This window comes from Strix uralensis, chromosome 32, assembly GCF_047716275.1.
Source record: "Strix uralensis isolate ZFMK-TIS-50842 chromosome 32, bStrUra1, whole genome shotgun sequence".
NCBI classification, from domain to species: Eukaryota; Metazoa; Chordata; class Aves; order Strigiformes; family Strigidae; genus Strix; species Strix uralensis.
This window is the reverse complement of record NC_134003.1, coordinates 2745931-2763985: the sequence shown is the minus strand read 5'-3', so window position 1 is coordinate 2763985 and position 18055 is coordinate 2745931. Positions and strand designations below refer to the sequence as shown.

The 18055-nt window shown below is 54.4% G+C and overlaps 2 protein-coding genes across 2 annotated transcripts; one reads left to right on the top strand and one right to left on the bottom strand.

Moving 5' to 3' along the window:
• Positions 1–1404: 1404 nt before the first annotated feature.
• On the bottom strand, positions 1405–3685 carry PEX11B (peroxisomal biogenesis factor 11 beta). Its single transcript, XM_074853026.1, has 4 exons — positions 3578–3685; positions 3350–3465; positions 3044–3245; positions 1405–1933 (listed from the first exon to the last, which is right to left on the bottom strand). The coding sequence occupies exons 1-4, from the start codon at positions 3631–3633 to the stop codon at positions 1567–1569; spliced, it is 741 nt and encodes a 246-aa protein (XP_074709127.1). The 5' UTR covers positions 3634–3685; the 3' UTR covers positions 1405–1566.
• A 607-nt stretch (positions 3686–4292) lies between these two features.
• Positions 4293–18010, top strand: LIX1L (limb and CNS expressed 1 like). The gene is made up of 6 exons (XM_074853010.1): positions 4293–4672; positions 9932–10095; positions 11152–11292; positions 12004–12099; positions 13817–13894; positions 14023–18010. Exons 1-6 carry the CDS (start codon positions 4339–4341, stop codon positions 14263–14265), a joined length of 1056 nt encoding a protein of 351 aa, XP_074709111.1. The 5' UTR covers positions 4293–4338; the 3' UTR covers positions 14266–18010.
• The last annotated feature ends 45 nt before the right edge of the window (positions 18011–18055 follow it).

Here is an 18055-nt window from a genome sequence, read left to right as displayed (position 1 = left end):
CGTGGTGGGGTCACCCCCGTCACCGTCATCAGCCCCAGCCTTAGGTACCGGCTAACGAAGAGCCTCGTCCAGTTAGTGACGATTTCCCTTATCCCAGGGTTTTTAAAAGCAGGAGAAGCTGGAGCTCAGGGGGGGCACCGGAGCTCAGGTCCAACCCGCCCCCGCCCAGCCACGGAGACAAAAGGGGGGTCACCGCGCTCTGCTGGGGCTGAGCACTGGCAAACTCATTTGCTCACAGCAGCTGAGCCAAAAAAAAAAAAAAAATTAAAAAAGTACCTGGAAAGGGGGGAAAAACCTCAAGGAAAAGATGAAACGAGCTCGTTTGTCTTCCCAGTTTCTCCCACACCAGCTCAGAAGCGCAGTGGGGGGGGGGGGGGGGTGTCGCAGAGCAAGATCCAGGGTCCTCCTGAGTGCACCACAAAACCCCCCCAAAAAAGCAGCAAGGACCCTAAATATTGAGGGGGGGGGACACACACACGAGTCCCTGGGGTGTCCCCATCACTCACAGCCCGGGACAAAACACACGAGCCCCCCCCCGCCGCGACAGGCTGGACGTGTTTGTGTCCTTTGCCACGGGGAAGGGGGTTCAGCCCAGCTGTTTGTGCACAAAGCTCAAAAAAAAAAACCACACCAGAGGGTTTGAAAAGCACGTGGGGTCACTCCCTCCCTCCACGTCGCCCTCCTGGGGACGGCCCAAGGGACGTCGCACCCCCCGGATAAAAAATAAAAATAATCCCCAGTCTGAGTCCGTCCTTCAGTCTGGGGTTAAGTAAAACATTTTAGAGCTGGGCCAAGCCCGCTGCCTGGCATTAGCAGCGTTAGCTGGTGTCACAGAAACCAAGAAAACGGGCAAATTTAGTGAGGTGGCATCGCGGGGAAGGTGCAGGCGAGGAAATAACCTCACCTCAAACCCACCGCCGCCGGCAGAGCGGCGCTGGCCAAGGCCCCACGGACTTACCCCAAGTTCAATTCCGAACGCCCAGCTGGGTCCGGCTCATCTGCAGCCCAAGTCCTTTCAACTCACCCTCTCTGCACTTAAAACTTCTTTAAAAGGAAGATAAAGGGTCAAAACAGGTGTTGGATGTGCCCGGCCAGCGCTAGACGCACCCTCACCCTGTGGTTTAAGACACCCCCCCCCCCCAGTCTGAGAGAAGCACCCGGTGCCCCAGGCAGCCTCCTCCAGCCTCAAATATTTCCCTCTCGGCTGGCTGCGTGTTAAGAGCCCCCCCTAAAGAGGGAGGGGAAATGTTAAAGCCCTAAAACGGCCGGACAGGCCCTACAGTCGATGGGGAAAAGAACCAAATTTAGGTCTGTTGAGTCTCGCCCTCCTCGCCGGTGGTGCAGGGAGCCGAGGCAGCTGCAGCAGGTCCCTGCGGGGCTCCGACGCCGCAAACTCCCTCCACCTTCCTCCCGTCTCCGCAGCCCGTTTTATTAAAGCAGCCAGGCCGCGCGCAACGGGACCTAGACAGTCAGCTTGAGTCGTGTCCCAGCCCCAGGAGTAACCCCCGGGGTCCCCAGATATCTGCCTAGGCTGGCTTAGAGCCCGGAGACAGGCTCTGAGCACAACTAAGGCTTCAGTTTGAGCCAGGGATGAAGGATGGTGAGGATGGAGAGGATGGAGGAAGTCAGGCCGCACAGCCCCACAAAGCCCGGGTTGGTTTTATACAGCCCCAGCTTGTCCAGAGGGATAAAAAGGTCGCAGGCGTTTTTCACCACGTCCAGCAGCAGAGGAGGGTTGTTCCGGAGGACGCGGATCAGGAGGCGGAGCTGGATCTGCAGCCTCAGCCCCAGCTGCTGGAGCCCGTTGTCAGCCCGGAGCTGGCGGCCGTTCTCGGAGCCTTTCGCTCGCTTCCCGCTCGCCTCGCGCTCCATCAGGATCTGGATCTCGTAGGCGTCCCGGCTCAGGTTCACGACGAGGGCAAAGAGGTAATACCTGAAAAAGAGGGGAGAGGAATGGGGCAGGGGGAGAGCAGAGAGAGCCGGCAAACAGCGCAGGGGACCGCGGTCTGCGGCAGCACCGGGACCCTCCGGCTGTTTCTTCATCAGCCACAAAAATAAAATGTCTTAAAAACCCCGTCTGGTGCAGGAGGAAGAGCCCACGTTCTACCCACAGCCGAGGGGCTGAGCCGGGCCAAGCGCCCACCAGCTTCCTGCTGTCGGTACGGTGAAAGGAGGGAAAAAGCCCCTGCACGCAGCGCTGAGGGGCAGCTCAGCCCCCTTCATCCACCCCCACTCTGTGGGGCAGCAGAAGAGAGAGGAGAAACCTGCTCGCCCTGGGGAAGATCAGAAACCCAGGCTGGGCGAGGAGTGGCTGGAGAGCAGCCCCGAGGAGGACTTGGAGGGGGCTGGGGGGTGGAAAACTGCCTGTGAGCCAGCAACGGGCGCTGGCAGCCCAGAAAGCCACCCGTGTGCTGGGCTGCACCCAGAGCAGTGTGGGCAGCAGGGCGAGGGGGGGATTCTCCCCCTCTGCTCCGCTCTGTGAGACCCCCCTGCAGTGCTGGGTCCAGCTCTGGGGGCACCAACAGCAGAAGGACACGGACCTGCTCGAGCGGGGCCAGAGGAGGCCACGAAGATGCTCGGGGGGCTGGAGCACCCCCCTGTGAGGACGGGCTGAGAGAGTTGGGGGGTTCAGCTGGAGGAGAGAAGGCTCTGGGGAGACCTTAGAGCGGCCTCCCAGGACTGAAAGGGGCTACAGGAAAGGGGGGAGGGACTCTTGATCGGGGGGGGAGGGATAGGACGAGGGGGAACGGGTTTAAACTGAGAGAGGGGAGATTTAGGTGAGATCGAAGGCAGAAATTCTTCCCTGGGAGGGGGGTGAGGCCCTGGCACAGGCTGCCCAGAGAAGCTGTGGCTGCCCCCTCCCTGGAAGGGTTCAAGGCCAGGTTGGACGGGGCTTTGGGCAACCTGGGCTAGTGGAAGGTGGCCCTGCCCGGGGCATGGGATGGGACTGGATGGGCTGTAAGGTCCCTCCCAACCCAAACCGGTCTGTGATTTTATAATTCTGTGGCTCTGAGCACCCCGGGGCAGCTGCCCGAGCCCTCACCTGAAGGATCGCTGGCTCCACTTCTCCTGGTCCACTCTGGGGACCAGCCCCGTCTTCCCCGCCCAGAGGACGTTGTCGCAGGCGAAGTACATGGCGCGGTTGAGGTGGCTGAGGGTGACGCAGAACCGCAGCACCATGTCTGACAGGTGGATGGCCCGTTTCGCCGCCTCCAACGCCTCGGCCGAGCTCCCCAGACGTAGCACTGCGGGACAGACAGACAGACGGTTACCGGAGGGGGACACACACACGGAGGGGAGGGGAGGGGAGGGGAGGGGGGGGCGTTTCCCCACCAGCACCGGGACTCACGTTTACGGCCCAGGCTGAGGTGAGCCTCCAGCTGCTGAACGCTGGCCAGGACCCCGGCGCTCGCCCCGTTCCTCCGCAGCGTGTCCCCCGCCAAGGCACAGGCGTATTGCGCGGCCCTGCAAGAGACGCCGCGGCGTGAGAGGCCTCCGGGACCGCCCTCTCCCGGGGCCCCGGTGAGGGGAGGCGGGGCAGCCCCGCCCCGGAGCCAGCACCGCGCGCTCCCCGCACCTGAAGAGCCGCTCCTTGGCCTGGCTCTGGGCGCTGAAGCGCACCCAGGTCTCCATGGCGGGAGGCGCAGCGCAACGGCGCGAAGCCACTTCCGGCAGCGCGACGGAAGCCGCCGCGGGTCAGACCTAGCGCGAAGCGGGGACTCGCGCCACCTGGCGGCCGGCGGGAGAACAGAGCCCGCACGGCTTGTCCCTATTGGCTGCATTGCGACAAGCCCCGCCCCTTTCCATCAAAACAGAGGCCGTGAATGGGCGATTGCAACGGTCTCCTCCTCTGAAGCCTTTGATTGGTTAACTTTTCCATTTCCCGCCCCCTTCTCCCGACCAAGGAGGATGTGGTTACATTTCCCCACCTCCACCTCCGCTGCTTTGCACTTTGATTCGTTCTCTCCTCTGTCATTATAACGAATCCTGCAGCACGATTAGACAGCTATCCTCTAAGCCACGCCCTCCCGCCGTGTGGCTCACTTCTGATTGGGGTAAGGCGAGCACGCCCCTCCCTCTCTGCGAGTTCTGATTGGCCTCTCCCCTCCCAGACCCGCCCACCTTCCCGCTATTCTGCCCTGCGATTGGCGTGCTGCCGCTTTCACCGCCTCCCTCCCACCGCCGTCCCTCCGAAGTCTCCTCCGTGCTACCATTGGCCATCTCCTACTGTCGTCCCGCCCCTTCCCTGCGGTGATCTCCACGCCCATTGGACCCTCGGGCGGTGAGTGACAGCGGCTCCGCGGCGGGGCTCTCCCTCGGAGCGGGCTGGCGGCGGTGATGGAGTCGGTGCGGGCGCAGCGGCTGCAGCCCGGCGTGGGGACGCTGCGCTCCCTGCGGCCCGGTGTCACCGGGGCCCCCGCCGCCGCCTCAGCGCCCCCCCCGCCTCCCGCCCCTCCGCCCGCCGCCGTGGCGGCGCCGCTGCCCGCCGCTCCGCCCCCGGCCGGGCTGGGGTTGGGGCTGGGGCTGGGGCTGCCGCCGCCGCCGCCCCCCCTGGGGCTGCAGGGCCCCGCCGCGCCGCCGCCGCCCGGTGCCGGGCCGCCCGCCGTGCTGCGGGAGGCGGTGGAGGCGGTGGTGAGGAGCTTCGCCAAGCACACGCAGGGCTACGGCCGCGGTGAGCTGGGGACCTGGGGGGACGGGCGGCGGAGCGGGCCTCGGGGCGGGTGGGGGCTCCTGGGGACCGATGCCTGGGGGGGGACTGAGGGCGAGGGATCCGGAGGGAGACCCTTTTCCCGTGCTTGGCCCCGTTTCCCCGGTGTCAGCCCTCCCGAGGGGCCGCCTTCCCGCCCTCCTCGCCCAGGGCTGGCTCCTCTGCAGCTTGAGCCGCTTTCTCCCTCCATCTTATTCCTTATCGCCCCCTCCCCCGGGAACGGGAGCATCATCTCCCCCGGGAACGGGAGCATCATCTCCCCCGGGAACGGGAGCATCATCTCCCCCGGGAACGGGAGCATCATCTCCCCGGGAACGGGAGCATCATCTCCCCCCGGGAACGGGAGCATCATCATCTCGCCTCTCCCGCACAGTCTCTGCCCCCAGGGCTGTGGCTCATCTTTGCCCCTTTTCCCTCCCCTCCCGGTGCTGTAGCTCGGCCCCCCCGTGTCCCATCCCATCACTGCAGGGTTTGGGATCTTCTCGGGGTGTTTCCCTGTCAGCTCCCTCTTTTCCTTCCAGTCTTGTGCCTGGGACTCCCCTGCCCCAACCCTCTTTCCCCATTAATTCTCCCTTGTCAGGGATCCCTGTTATAACCCATTTTCTTTGGTCCGTGCTACCTTTCCCCTTGTATATCTTCTCCAGCTTTAAGGTGTGGATCTCTCCAAGACCTTCTTCCTTCCCTGGAATTTGCCTGGCAGCCTTGTTGGGTGAGGGCCCTGCTTCCCTTTCCTCCCCACCACCGAGCTTTGAGCGCCCTTTCCCCTGCAGATCTATGACTTGGAGAAAAGACGAGAGTCGGGACCCTCTCGCATGGCTCTATATATAAATATATATTTTTATATATATATATAAACCACTTCAGCTGGTGGTTTGCCCGTGTGATGGGCTGTAAGGGTGACCGAGGAGGCTTCCTTTATTGTTGTCGTTAGGTTCAATGTCAGTAACAAGCGTTTTGTGCCCTTTGCGGAGCCTTTGCGGGCGTCTGCTGCTCTCTCAACCCTCGTGCTTGGGATCTCCCGGCCGTGCAGAGGGAGCTCGTTTGGTTTGGGCGATGTTAAAGGTGAGCGTGGGGAGGAAGGGAGAATCCCTGCTTCACCCTGATCTATCTGGGGCTGCTCGTGCCAAAACCAAGAAAGTCAGTAAAGTAAAAGTGAGTAAAATAAAACCGCTGAGTCCGTGGTTTCTCTGGGTCGGCTTTTTCCCTGAGGAGACTCGTGGTTTCAGGGGTCAAGCTTGAGAAACATTCATGGATCTCCTTTTCTTAGAAAGCTCTATAGCCTCTTAAATGCAAACTCCTGTTTTTATGGTATCAACCATTTCCAGATACCAAATTTGACGTGGGGTTTTTGCTTTTGGTAAATTAGAGAAGACAAGGTAGGGGTAGGCAAGTACGTAGGTGACCACGAAGGAACCTGAGCTGGGCGGACAAGTGGCTTAAAGCTGAGGAAGTTTCCTACTTGTGCTGTACCTGTAACAGGTAAACGTGTGATAAAGTTAGAGAAAGTGGAGGCTGTTTATTTTATTTTAATGTTTTTTAGATATTTTTAAGAAGGAGGATTCTTCTTGTGCGATTTAGTCCTCTGTGTAATTCCTTTACTTCAACTTGATGTCAGGACCATAAAAAAAAAAAACAAACTCATTTCTTTCAACGAAGGCAGCCACGAAGAGGGCTCCGCTGGGCAATCCTTGCCCGTTCCGGGTGTCTGCAGGTTTCCTGGGATCCCCCTCAGTTCTGTGCTCCGCACGGCTGCACCTTGTCGATGAAAATCCGAGGAAAAATCAGCTCTGTGGGGGTGTTAAGTACTCCACCACGCTCCGGCACCGCGGGGCTCCAAGTGTTGCATCAGAGGCGCCCGGTCGTGCGAGAGCCCCTGGAGGAGGCTCAGATCTGGGTTTCCTGTACTCTCCTTTTTATTTAAAAAAAAGAAAAAAAAAGTACAGAAGCAAGAAAAAAGGTTAAAGCACGTATTTGACTGGCCCTGTGATGGAAAGAATCTTCCACCCCACCCAAAAGGAGACACTTTGCAACTATTTTGAGTTCCCGGCTTCTTCCGGCTACGGCAGCAGGTCCAGCGGAGGCGGTCGGAGGCTTCCAAATGGTGAGTCCTTGGCAGCCGGCACCACCGGCGCGCGGGGGAACCGCTGCTCGCCTGGCTCCGAAGCCGCTCAGCGCCATGTGGAATCACTTACTCTTCTGTATTTAATATGCAAGTCAGATGTGCTATCGTGTACACGACGCCGGGCTACGGGGTTATGCTCCAAAGCAATAAACAGATATGACTGATGGTCAGAGCAGGCTCTGCTTCGTGTCTCCCAGCTTCTCTTCGCCTTTGCCTGGAGCGGCAAATCGAACGGGGGAGCCTCTGGCAGGAGCCGCCCCGGGGAGGGGGGGGTTAAGCCGTGCTCTGTAAATCTGCGGGGCTCCCCCACGCAGATGGGGGACAGAGTTGTTCGAGCAGACCAGCATTTCCAGTTCCTGCGCTCAGAAATGCAAGCAAACAGCCTAAAAGGCATCGACTGCTGCCGATAGTGAGAGCTCCAGTGTTTTGAGCTGGTGGAGAGACTTGTTCTACTTGCAGGTGTTTAAAATACCTTTATTTACACGTTGGGTTTCCCGTTAAACGCAGCCTCCTGCAAGGTGCAAAGATAACATCATTTTTTCAGCGTCTTTACCTGCGTTCCAGCCATCCGGTTGTTCTTCTCTCTGCCCTCTCCCCAGCCTGAGTGCTGCGTTGTCTTTCGTGCTTCGTACGGGATTAAAATCCTTCAGGGTGCAGAAGGTCCCTGCTTTCTCGAGGACTGTCCTATAAAATTTTTCTGAAGCATTTGGGGAGTTGCAATTAGGTATTTTACTCTCTCGTCTCCTAAAACCATCCCGCCTGCGGCAGCTGGGAGCATTGAATCCAGTCTGGGGATAAAAACCTCTTTTGGATGCGTCTCAGCTGTCTGACCTATTGCTCCAGTCGCTAACGAAGTGCCCAGCCAACGTCTGGCACAGAGGAACCCTTGTTTTGGGCTGAAAACACAACTCCGTGCCCGTGCGCGTGTCGCATGGCGTTTCCTCATTAACCTGCTCTTAACGCCAGCTTCTCAGACTTCACTAAATTAAACTAAACTATAATTTCTCCGAATTTTCAGCGTAATTCTGTGTGCCGTGAGAGTTTGCGTTGCCTGGTGTAGCTCAGCTTTTCTCTGCAGTTTCTTGTGTGGTCGCTGCTGCGAAGTCTCGGTTGTCCCGTGCCAAACGGGCCCTGGAGCCGTTAGTGAATTGGGCATTGTCTCCCCAAATCTGTTGGGGATTATGTGCACGACTGACGCTGTCCCTGGGCCGGGAATCTGCCTGGCTGGATGGGAAGTCTTGTCTGGGTATTGGTGCACTGCAGAACTGGCAGGGAACCCTGTATTGTTTGTACGTTTTTTTTGTTAAGTCTTCGGTGGAAAATTGCCCCTGTCTTGCATGTTTCATCAAAAAAAAAAACGCAAAAACCCAACAAATTAAACTTGAAAATAATCCAGAGCGACTGCTTTATGAACAAATGCCCTGAAAAGCCTGTGGTTGAAAGAGGAGGGAAATGCTTAGTGAGGAACTACTGTGGTAGCGACTCCTCGCCTCGCTTCATCTTGCAGAAAGCAATAAAAACTAAAAGGCTCAAGCTTGCCGACTTCCTAAAAAGCCAAAAAAGTTACAGCGCTGGATGGGCAACCGAAAACCTAAGCCAAGGTGGCTTGGGATGGGCTTGGCGTCGTGCGTGGCCTCGGATTAACCTCCCTTGTCTATCTTACCCCGGGAGGCTGAGAACAGCCTCGCCTCGCTCGGTGCTCTGCCGATCGTGCGCAGCTCCCCCCGGGAGAGCTTGCGTGGGGATTTTGGGGCTTCTTTTCTCGTTTTAATGAGCAAGTGAGCTGTAGGGTAGCGTCCTTTTATCAGCCTTGCGTGAGCGAGGAGTCGCTGTAATCTGTTTTGCAGATCGCCTCGCTTCAAAGCGATCGCCGAGATTAGAAAGGCTCAGAGCAGGAGCGCTGCGGAGGAGCTGAGGGCAGGCTCTCCCTCCAGCTGCCTGTCAAACTTCAGCACAGAAAGAAGCTTAGAGCAAATTCGACGGGACTTAGAGCGTTAGACGCTCCGAGGTTTGTTTTTCTTGCCCAAACCTTGACAAAATAAAGGGTGGGTAAACTTAGAACTGCTCGGAGGAAGTCCTCGTGGTGCTGGGGGTTCAGAAATTAAGAGACAGACAGGACAGCTGGCTCTTTGGTACAGTAAACACCCCTGGTTCTTGCATACATATTAAAATAAGAATTTAATCTCGCGGATTTGGGCTACAAGCCGATTGCCCCGAGGGCTGCGTGCGTTGGTTGCCTGTGCGTGGTGTGGACAAGCTGCTGGGTGGTTAAAACTGGGCGAGTGCTCAAACCCCGATTTGGTGCTCCAGAAGAGGTTCCTGCTTAAAAACGACTTCTGGAAAGACTCTAATTACCAGAATCAGCGAGGGCTAATGTTTTAGGCTCTGGTTTCCTACCTGGGATGGAAAACCCACTTACTGTAACAAAGCTAATCCTGGTTTTATCCTGTGGTTCCTCCCAAGCCGAATGGCACAAACGAGATTCTCCAGTGAGATGTTTCCATCCTCCTCGTGCTGTTACACACGCTCTACGTGACAGTTAAACGCTCCCACCCAAATGACAGGGAGTTCTGCCAGAAGGCAGCTTTCCGCCTCAGGTCGTTTCTTGTGTCTCCATCGTGTTGTTTGGAGCTCGGTACGCGACGTTCAGCGTGAGGGCAGGTGGTTTTTGCAGGCCCAACGGTGCACGCGCAGGTCAGCCGCTTTATTTTTATCTTGAGCGTAAGAATGTCAATATTGAGGGGCAGGTGAGCAAACCTGCCGAGCCGGTTGAGCCCTCTTGCAGCCTTTTCCAAGTCCTCTTCTGAAAAATTTTCCCTGGTTTGCTGGGATGAGAAGAGCTTTTCTGTAGGGAGCTTTGCTTTATAACTCGGGGGTTCTCCTCACGTCTCTCTTGCTGTGATTTGTTTGACGTCGTGCGTCTGCAGCTTCCCTTGAAGCGGGCGGTTTCTAACACGAGACGGGGCTGAGCTCCCTGGGCAGGTGGGAATCCACTGACATTTATGCCGTCCTGTTGCTGGATGCGGCCGCTCCTGGCGGAAGCAGCTTTCCACCTCTCGTTTTTCTGTGTCTGAACTCGATTTTTATTTCTCTCTCCTCAGTGAACGTCGTGGAGGCCCTCCAGGAATTCTGGCAGATGAAACAGTCGCGCGGGGCCGATCTGAAGAACGGAGCCCTCGTGGTGTACGAGATGGTCCCTTCCAACAGTCCCCCGTACGTCTGCTACGTCACCTTGCCGGGAGGGAGCTGCTTTGGCAGTTTCCAGGTACGCTGGCGGGGCTGGCGGAGCTCGCTCTCCCGAGCGCTCTGACTTGGGTGCCCCGAGCTTTCCCCCCTCCCCGGAGTTACTGCTCAGATCCGCTCTGCGCCGGGCACAGCGTTAACGTTTTCCTGCTGATTTGAAGGATGAGAATGACGTGGGTCTGACTGTAACCCTCTTTAATTTCGGGCTGGCTAGTAAATGTTTCTAATTGCCTATAAACCCCCCCTCCCACTTCAATCCGGGGCGGTCGGGCTCTACATTTTACTTTGCTGTGTGTCCCGGATTCCCCACACGTGACTGACCTGGACCTTAGCAGAGCTGAGGTCAGGTAGGTGCTATCAGAGAAAACGGGTGGGTTGGCTGGTTTTGAGACTTTGTGCTCCTTCCCAGGATTAAGCAGTGGGGTGAACTGACAGGACGCAGCTCGGACGAACTGGTAGAGTAATATTTCCTTGCAAGGGCTCTGGATTTGACCCAGAGCCTCTTCTCAAGGTGCCAAAAGACTAGAAATCGAATCGTAACATTGGATCGATAGTTCCTCCCCTCTTTCTGTTTAAAAGGAAAATGTCCAACCCAAATAACCTCACTGAAAGATTAAGGTCCAAAAATCACAACGGGTCCTGACTGCGTTTCGGATTCCTTTGCCGTAGTGGCTTTAGGCAGTTACTCTCTAGTCCTGGTTTGAAGAACGTATCCAAAAGAAACAGTTCCAGCCGTCCCACGCTCTGCCCATCCTGACGAGCAGTCCTTGTGCCTAAGAGTAATTTGGTTACGTTTTGGTTTTAAGCTAATTAATTTTGTTGCCGAGCTGATGGGTGGCATTTCCTGGTGCAGATACTATGTGCTGAGTTCAGCTGCCTGCCTAATTTTTGTGTTTAGCGTGGTTGGGATAGCTGTGGTTTCAAACCAGCTCCTAATGATTTCAGGATGTCTGAGAGCACGACTTTCCAAAACTACAACACAACGCCGCCACCTAATTCCCGTTTCGTGTGTCAGGGCCGAAGGGATCTCGGTCGTCTTCGCTGTCTTTCTGTCCTGACAGCGTTTGTCTCTCCTCAGTTCTGTCCAACCAAGGCTGAAGCCCGAAGGAGCGCGGCGAAGATTGCGCTAATGAACTCGGTGTTTAATGAGCATCCCTCCCGGAGGATCACGGACGAGTTCATTGAGAAGAGCGTTTCGGAGGCCCTGGCATCTTTCAACGTAAGGCTCTTCAGTGCCCAGACGGCAGCGAGCGATGGGGACAGGGGGGAAAAAGCTCAAATCATGGGAAAAGAAGGTTTTTTTTTTTACATCTGGAACTCTTTATGGCAGGGTTTTTTCAGTGACTTTTGAGCATTAAAACTTTTAACTGTAGCTCTAATTCTCCTGCTTCCCCTCCCACACAGTCTCACACTTCTCGACTTTGATTGTGCTGCCCTCGGAGCGGGCTGGGCAGGATAATAAGATGTTGATTCACGTGGCCCTTCTGTGACCGGATCGTCACGTTAGCTAGCTTTCTTTAAACCAAATGTTTTCCAGAAACTTTATTTCTAGCGGCGGGAGCTTTGCATTCTTCTTTTACTGCTCTAATTATACCTTATCCTGGAGGGAGTTCTTGCTGTGCAGTCACACGGCGCTTGACGGTACCCGGAGTATTGTAAGAAAAAACGCCATAACGGGCTGCAGAAAAAAATCCCGTTTCAAGTGGCTTTGTCAAAAGCAGAGGGGGCTTTGTTACTCCGTCAGAGCCGTAGTGAACAACGCAAGTGCTGGAGGCTGAATTAGACCAATGAGCAGGTCTGCCGGCCTAAGGCATCCTCCTTAATCTGACCTGGAATTGCTGAAGTGGAGATGATGTAGCACGAGTGGCGGGTTCCAGGTGAAGCGCACGCGGTCGGGAATTGCAGCTCCTGTGTGAAATGTCTCTTGCAGGGCAATCGAGAGGAAGCTGATAATCCCAACACCGGGATCGGGGCTTTTCGCTTCATGCTGGAATCCAACAAGGGAAAATCAATGCTGGAGTTCCAGGTACTGCTCATCACTTAATGACACGGTTCAAGGGGCGGGTGGTTTGATCTTTCAGCTACGTCTGTAGTGGTTTATATTCAAAATAAGAGCGGGGCTTTCCTCTTGGAACACAACTTGGGATTTGTGGCACTTGCGGGTGCTGGTCTAGCAGCGAAATAGTTGGAATTGTAAACGCTCTCTGCTATTTGCATGGCTCAGTGACGGGAAAGGGTTGTGCACTCTTCTGGTCCGGCGGCGTCGGTGACGCAGGATTTCGTTAACTGGTGCTGGAGGTCCAGAGACTCCAGGTACCTGAACTCATGGCGTGAAGCGAGGCGTTTCATTTGTGGTTTTTATCCTTTCCCTGTAAAATGGGAGAGGTCTCGCTTCCCTCAGGAAAGCTGGCGAAGATCTTTCATCCAAAGACATTTTGACTGTGGAATTAGGAGTCTGATTACTGTCGTTACATGCCCTCAAACCACAGTGTTATCTGAGCAGTCTTGCTATCCTACTGAAATATGCTCAGTCTGTCTCTCGTTACGACAAAACATCTGTGAAATGAAAAGTACAAACTGCTGAGGGAAGCTGCTGTAACACTTATCGGTTCTGGTTAATGGAGCAGAAGGAGTCCGTGCCGAACAGATGACTGAGAACTGAGCTGGGCTTTGTTCCAGCCTTGCGGAGGAAACCGCTCCTAGGAGCGGAGCAGTCTTATTTACCTGCAAAGTACAGAAAAGTACAGACTGCTGGGGGAAAACTCGGAATTCTGCGTGTGACTTGATAACCTCTGAGCACGCTCCTTGCCAGGCGGGACGTCTGTCCCCGCACGTACAGCGACGCCGTTACGACGGTGCTCGGAGGTGAGCGAGTCCTTTTCGTTTCAAGTGAAGCTTCCGAAAGAACTCGGAAGGATTCTTGTGCAGACGAGTTGACTCTCGGTGCACCAACTGGAACTGGGTTTTTAGAAGAGGAGAAACTAGATCGTAACTCTGCTCCAGACAGTGAAGCAGGGTTTGGATGCCTCTCAAAGTAGGCGCCTTCAGTCTGTAGCGTGGCTGGATTTGGGGTTCTTTGCTGTAGGCAACCTTTTCCCGGAGCTGACTTCTTGCCTGGCTCGTTTCCCTTGAATGGAAATACTCTGCAGGCGGAAGACAGAAGTGTTTATATTAATGGGCCTGTTTACACAGGGTGACTCTGTTATGTATATTCCTTAGGCTGGGTTTGTGTTTGGGAAGCCTAAGTAGTGGCTGCAAGTTTGCAAAGGAAAATTTGTGTGGCCTTGAGAGAGGCATGTTTGCTTGGAAAACGTCGGGGTGTCGCCCGCTCCGGGCGGTGGTTTAGCTCGGAGGCTGCGAGGTGAGAGTCCTGCCTGCAGGCTCCTGAAATCCCCGGGGCAGAGGGAGCACCAGTGTCTCCGTCTCCTCTGTCGCACTGGGCGGGGGACGATTGTCTGGCGGGATAAGCCGGGCTTTGCCCTCGCATCCTGGCTCCTTCCGCCCCCCCCCCCGCCCTGCTGCTGTGCTTTTCTTGTCTTTTTGATAAATCCAAACTCATTAACGCTGGAAGTTTTTTGTTTGTGGCCTCTGAGGCTGCAAGCGTTCGCTGTGATCCCTGGCCATCGCGAAGGACTGGTGGTGATGCTGCAAAGTCCTTCTCGGCTTCTCGCTGGGGCTCCTCGTGGGGCTGAGTCCTCGTCCCCACCTTCGCTCGCGGCCTGACCCGCCTCTTGCCGTTGCAGGAGCTGATGACCGTCTTCCAGCTGCTGCACTGGAACGGCAGCCTCAAAGCCATGCGGGAGCGACAGTGCTCGCGGCAGGTGAGTCCGGGTGTCCCCCGGGGGTTTTGGGGTCGCAACAACCTTCTCGGCTGGCCGGGCAGCCGGGCGCCGCGCAGTGCCACGCGTCCCACGTAGCCACTTATTTTTCCTCTGTCCCTTCCCACCAGGAGGTCCTGGCTCACTACTCCCACCGCGCTCTGGACGACGACATAAGGAACCAGATGGCCATGGACTGGGTGAACAGGGAGCAGAACAGCCCCGGGGCCCTTTCCAGAGAGCTGGCTTCCACCGAGAGAGAGCTGGACGAAGCCCGCCTGGCCGGGAAGGAGCTGCGTTTCCATAAGGAGAAGAAAGACATCCTGATGCTGGCGGCCGGCCAGCTGGGGAGCATCCACTCCTCCAACTGCTAGACCGGCGGCAAGTCCTTCCCCCCCCCCAGGCCTACTAACACCTCCCAACGGGATCCGGCTCACGTAAAGCATGTCATGCCTCTTCCAGAATCGTGGCCCATTTGCACATTTTAAAGAATTGTTTTTTTGTTTTAAGAAAAAGCTCCTGTACAGATTTTTAAACCTTTTAATACTTGCTTCTAGACCTACTCCTCAGCCTCCTATCCGCTAGAGAATTCCTTCTGTTTTTTTTTTTAAAGACGGCGTTAAAAATGCAGCTTTTCAGTATTAACGCTGAAGACCTCCGCTCTACGTTGGTGCTGTAGAGTCGGCAGTTTTCCATGAAACGTAGCACTTCTTCCGGAAAGCTTCTGTTCTTTGGAGCTGATGCATGTCATGCAGAGCTGCTTTTTTTTTTTTTTTGTCTCTCCTTCTGCTTCTGTAGTTGAGGGGGGTCTATCAAAGCTCCCTCTTGATAAGCACACTAATTAGAAAACCCAACAAAACAGCCGACGCCTTCTCTTTAACACTACGATGCAAGCTGCGCGGGGGGATACTCCCAAGCACGTAAAAAGGATTTAAAACTGGGATTTTTTTTTTTTTTGGCCAGACTTAAGTTTAGGGGTCAGTCTACAGCATTCCAGTTCCAGGCTCAGGCAGGATTCGCAGTTACCCCTCCAACTGTCCGGTGGCTGTGACCTGTCCCTGCTCTGGCTCGTGGGTAGGACGCTCTTCATTCTCTAAATAATAACAAACTCCGAGCCCTGCGGTACCTCCGGGGTTGGACTTGGCAGTTCGATTAGGCTGCACCAGACGGAGCCTCCTGCTCTGCTCCTTTTTGGGTTTTTACAGAGTTTAGCCCGGTCTGGCAGGGCGGAGATGCTGAAGTGCTGTCCCAAGCACCAGCGATCGATGCGGGGGGCGGGGGGGATGAAGTGGCCGGTTTATTTTGCTGGAAACGGAGCGTTAAAGCTTTTTGACTTCCCCAGCCAAGCTGGGGAGATGTGAATCTTTGAAAATCTTGCATGAAATGGGAGATGGACGTGCTGTTCTCTCCGGAGCAGCTTCCAAACCAAATGTCAGACTTGGCCTTTCCAAGGGAGGTTTAAAAAGCCTTGCCAGAGTCTGAGAGCTCGCTGGCAGTGAGGGGGGAACTGCTCAGCTTCTCCCTGAAGAGCCTTGCAAATACAAGTCAGTTTTAACTAGACCTGTTTAAGGCTTGGTTAACTAGACCTGTGTTTAAGGCTTGGTTAACTAGACCTCTGTTTAAGGCTTGGTTAACTAGGCCTGTGTTTAAGGCTCGGTTAATCACATCTGTGTTTAAGGCTTGGTTAACCAGACCTGTTTGGGGCTTTGTTAACCAGACCTGTTTAAGGCTTGGTTAATCAGATCTGTGTTTAAGGCTTGGTTAACCAGACCTGTTTAAGGCTTGGTTAATTAGACCTGTTTAAGGCTTGGTTAACTAGACCTGTGTTTAAGGCTTGGTTAATTAGACCTGTTTAAGGCTTGGTTAACTAGACCTGTGTTTAAGGCTTGGTTAACTAGACCTGTGTTTAAGGCTTGGTTAATCAGATCTGTGTTTAAGGCTTGGTTAATCACATCTTAAGGCTTGGATAACCAGACCTGTTTAAGTCTTTGTTAACCAGACCTGTTTAAGGCTTGGTTAACCAGACCTGTTTAAGGCTTGGTTAATCAGACCTGTGTTTAAGGCTTGGTTAACTAGACCTGTTTAAGGTTTGGTTAACTAGACCTGTTTAAGGCTTGGTTAACTAGACCTGTGTTTAAGGCTTGGTTAACTAGACCTGTTTAAGGCTTGGTTAATCAGATCTGTGTTTAAGGCTTGGTTAATCACATCTTAAGGCTTGGATAACCAGACCTGTTTAAGTCTTTGTTAACCAGACCTGTTTAAGTCTTTGTTAACCAGACCTGTTCAGGGCTTTGTTAACCAGACCTGTTTAAGGCTTGGTTAATCAGACCTGTGTTTAAGGCTTGGTTAACCAGACCTGTTTAAGGCTTGGTTAATCAGACCTGTATTTAAGGCTTGGTTAACCAGACTTGTTTAAGGCTTGGTTAACCAGACCTGTGTTTAAGGCTTGGTTAACCAGACCTGTGTTTAATCCTCTGAACCAGAGCGCAGATCCAGCCCCAACCAGCCAAAGCTCAGACTAGGATTTGGCCTCAACTCTGCTTCACTTCTCTCAGCCAGATAAAGGCGTCTGACCCTTGGCTGTGCCTGATTTACACCACCCAGCTCCCTCCGCAGCTGTCCCCGTCCCCCCCCAAAGCAGTTATTGGGGACAATTCTTGGGATTTCCGGTAGAGCGGAGGGCTGAGTAGGCCTTCGGGGCAGCAGATCCCGCAGAGCTCACCGTTCCTCGGGGAAAACCTGGCACGGGAGGAAGGGCTGGGCAGAATGAAGGGGTGGGCTGCGATTTTTTTTTTTTTTTTCCTCCCCCCACCCCGGCCTGGAATATTTCCGCGGCGTAGCCTCGAGCGAGGAGAGGGGGGCGGCGGGAGCCAGTGGAGCTTCTTCCCTCCCTTGGAACGAAGCATTGCTGAAACAAAAATCTCAATATGCACTATGTTTTGTTTTTTTTTTTAAATAAATAGTTCCCTATTTGTGTACCTATCAGGGCTAAATCTAGAGGATTAGAGTTTAAAAAAATGCCTTTTCTGATATTAAAGTGTTCCTACAGCTCAAGTTCAGTCAAGAAAATAGCGACTTGTTGAAGGTAATTCCCAAACTTTTCCAAAACGTCGCCCGGAAGAGCCAGCAGGAATATAAATTGCAGACAAATTTCTTCTTTCCGCGCAGCTTTGAGCTTTCTCTGGTTCTTTTCCCCGGGGTCGAGGTTACAAAACCTTCGGGACTCGGCTCTCTCCACCGACAGCCACCCCTCGCCCCTCTCCTTCCTCGGCACCAGCCTCTCGCACCGTCCGTTTGGCCGCGGAGGCGGGTGGATGTTCGAGCAATAGTCTTTGCTTTGAGATGGAAATTTTAAAAATTGCATTATCTGTAGGTATTCTAGTTTTGTATTCTCATCCTAACAAGCCTATTTGGGTTTTTTTATATATTTTTTTATACGCAGTCTCTTTACACAACAGTATTAATGGTTAACACGTTTATAAATGTGATTGTAAATGGTGTGGAGTTTAGTTTTGTTTGTTTTTTTTTTTCTTTCCGGGCAATATCTAGACCTTGCCTTTGGGTTTAACCCCTTGCTCTAGTCTAACAGCTCTCCACCAGCACTTCCACACCAGCCTGGAGCGTTCTGTCGCGTGAAACGGTGATTTACCCGACGGCCTGACCTCAGAAATCAGGGAACTCCCGAGAAACCTCGCAGCCCCTCCCTCGTCACCTCCCGCCTCCGCGCTCTTTGTGGCGTTTCCAAGGGTTTTACGCGTCGGGATTTTAAAGCTGTCCTGCAGCGCCGGGTCGCACATGAGCTGTTTCAGAGGCCTCGTTGCTGTTGGCAGCCGCTTCGCAAACGAATCGGGGAGATTTATGGTGTTTCCGTCCATCCTGGCGGAAGGGAAAAGGAAAACCTGATGTTCTGTGAGTTGTGTTTTTGGCGATTTGGGCGCCCGTTTTGAGTCTCCGCATCCGCTTGGAAGGGGATAAAGTGAACAAATCCAGGTTTTTCTCAGCATCCGAATGGGTTGTTCTCCTTATTCAGGCTAATGCCAAGCTGAAAGGATAAATCACACCGCGACGTTGCCGTTTGTATGTACGATTTTATACAATAAAGCAATAGATTTTGGGGTAGCTGTGGTGGCTTCTCTCATCTTTTGGGGCAGATTGTGCCTCTGA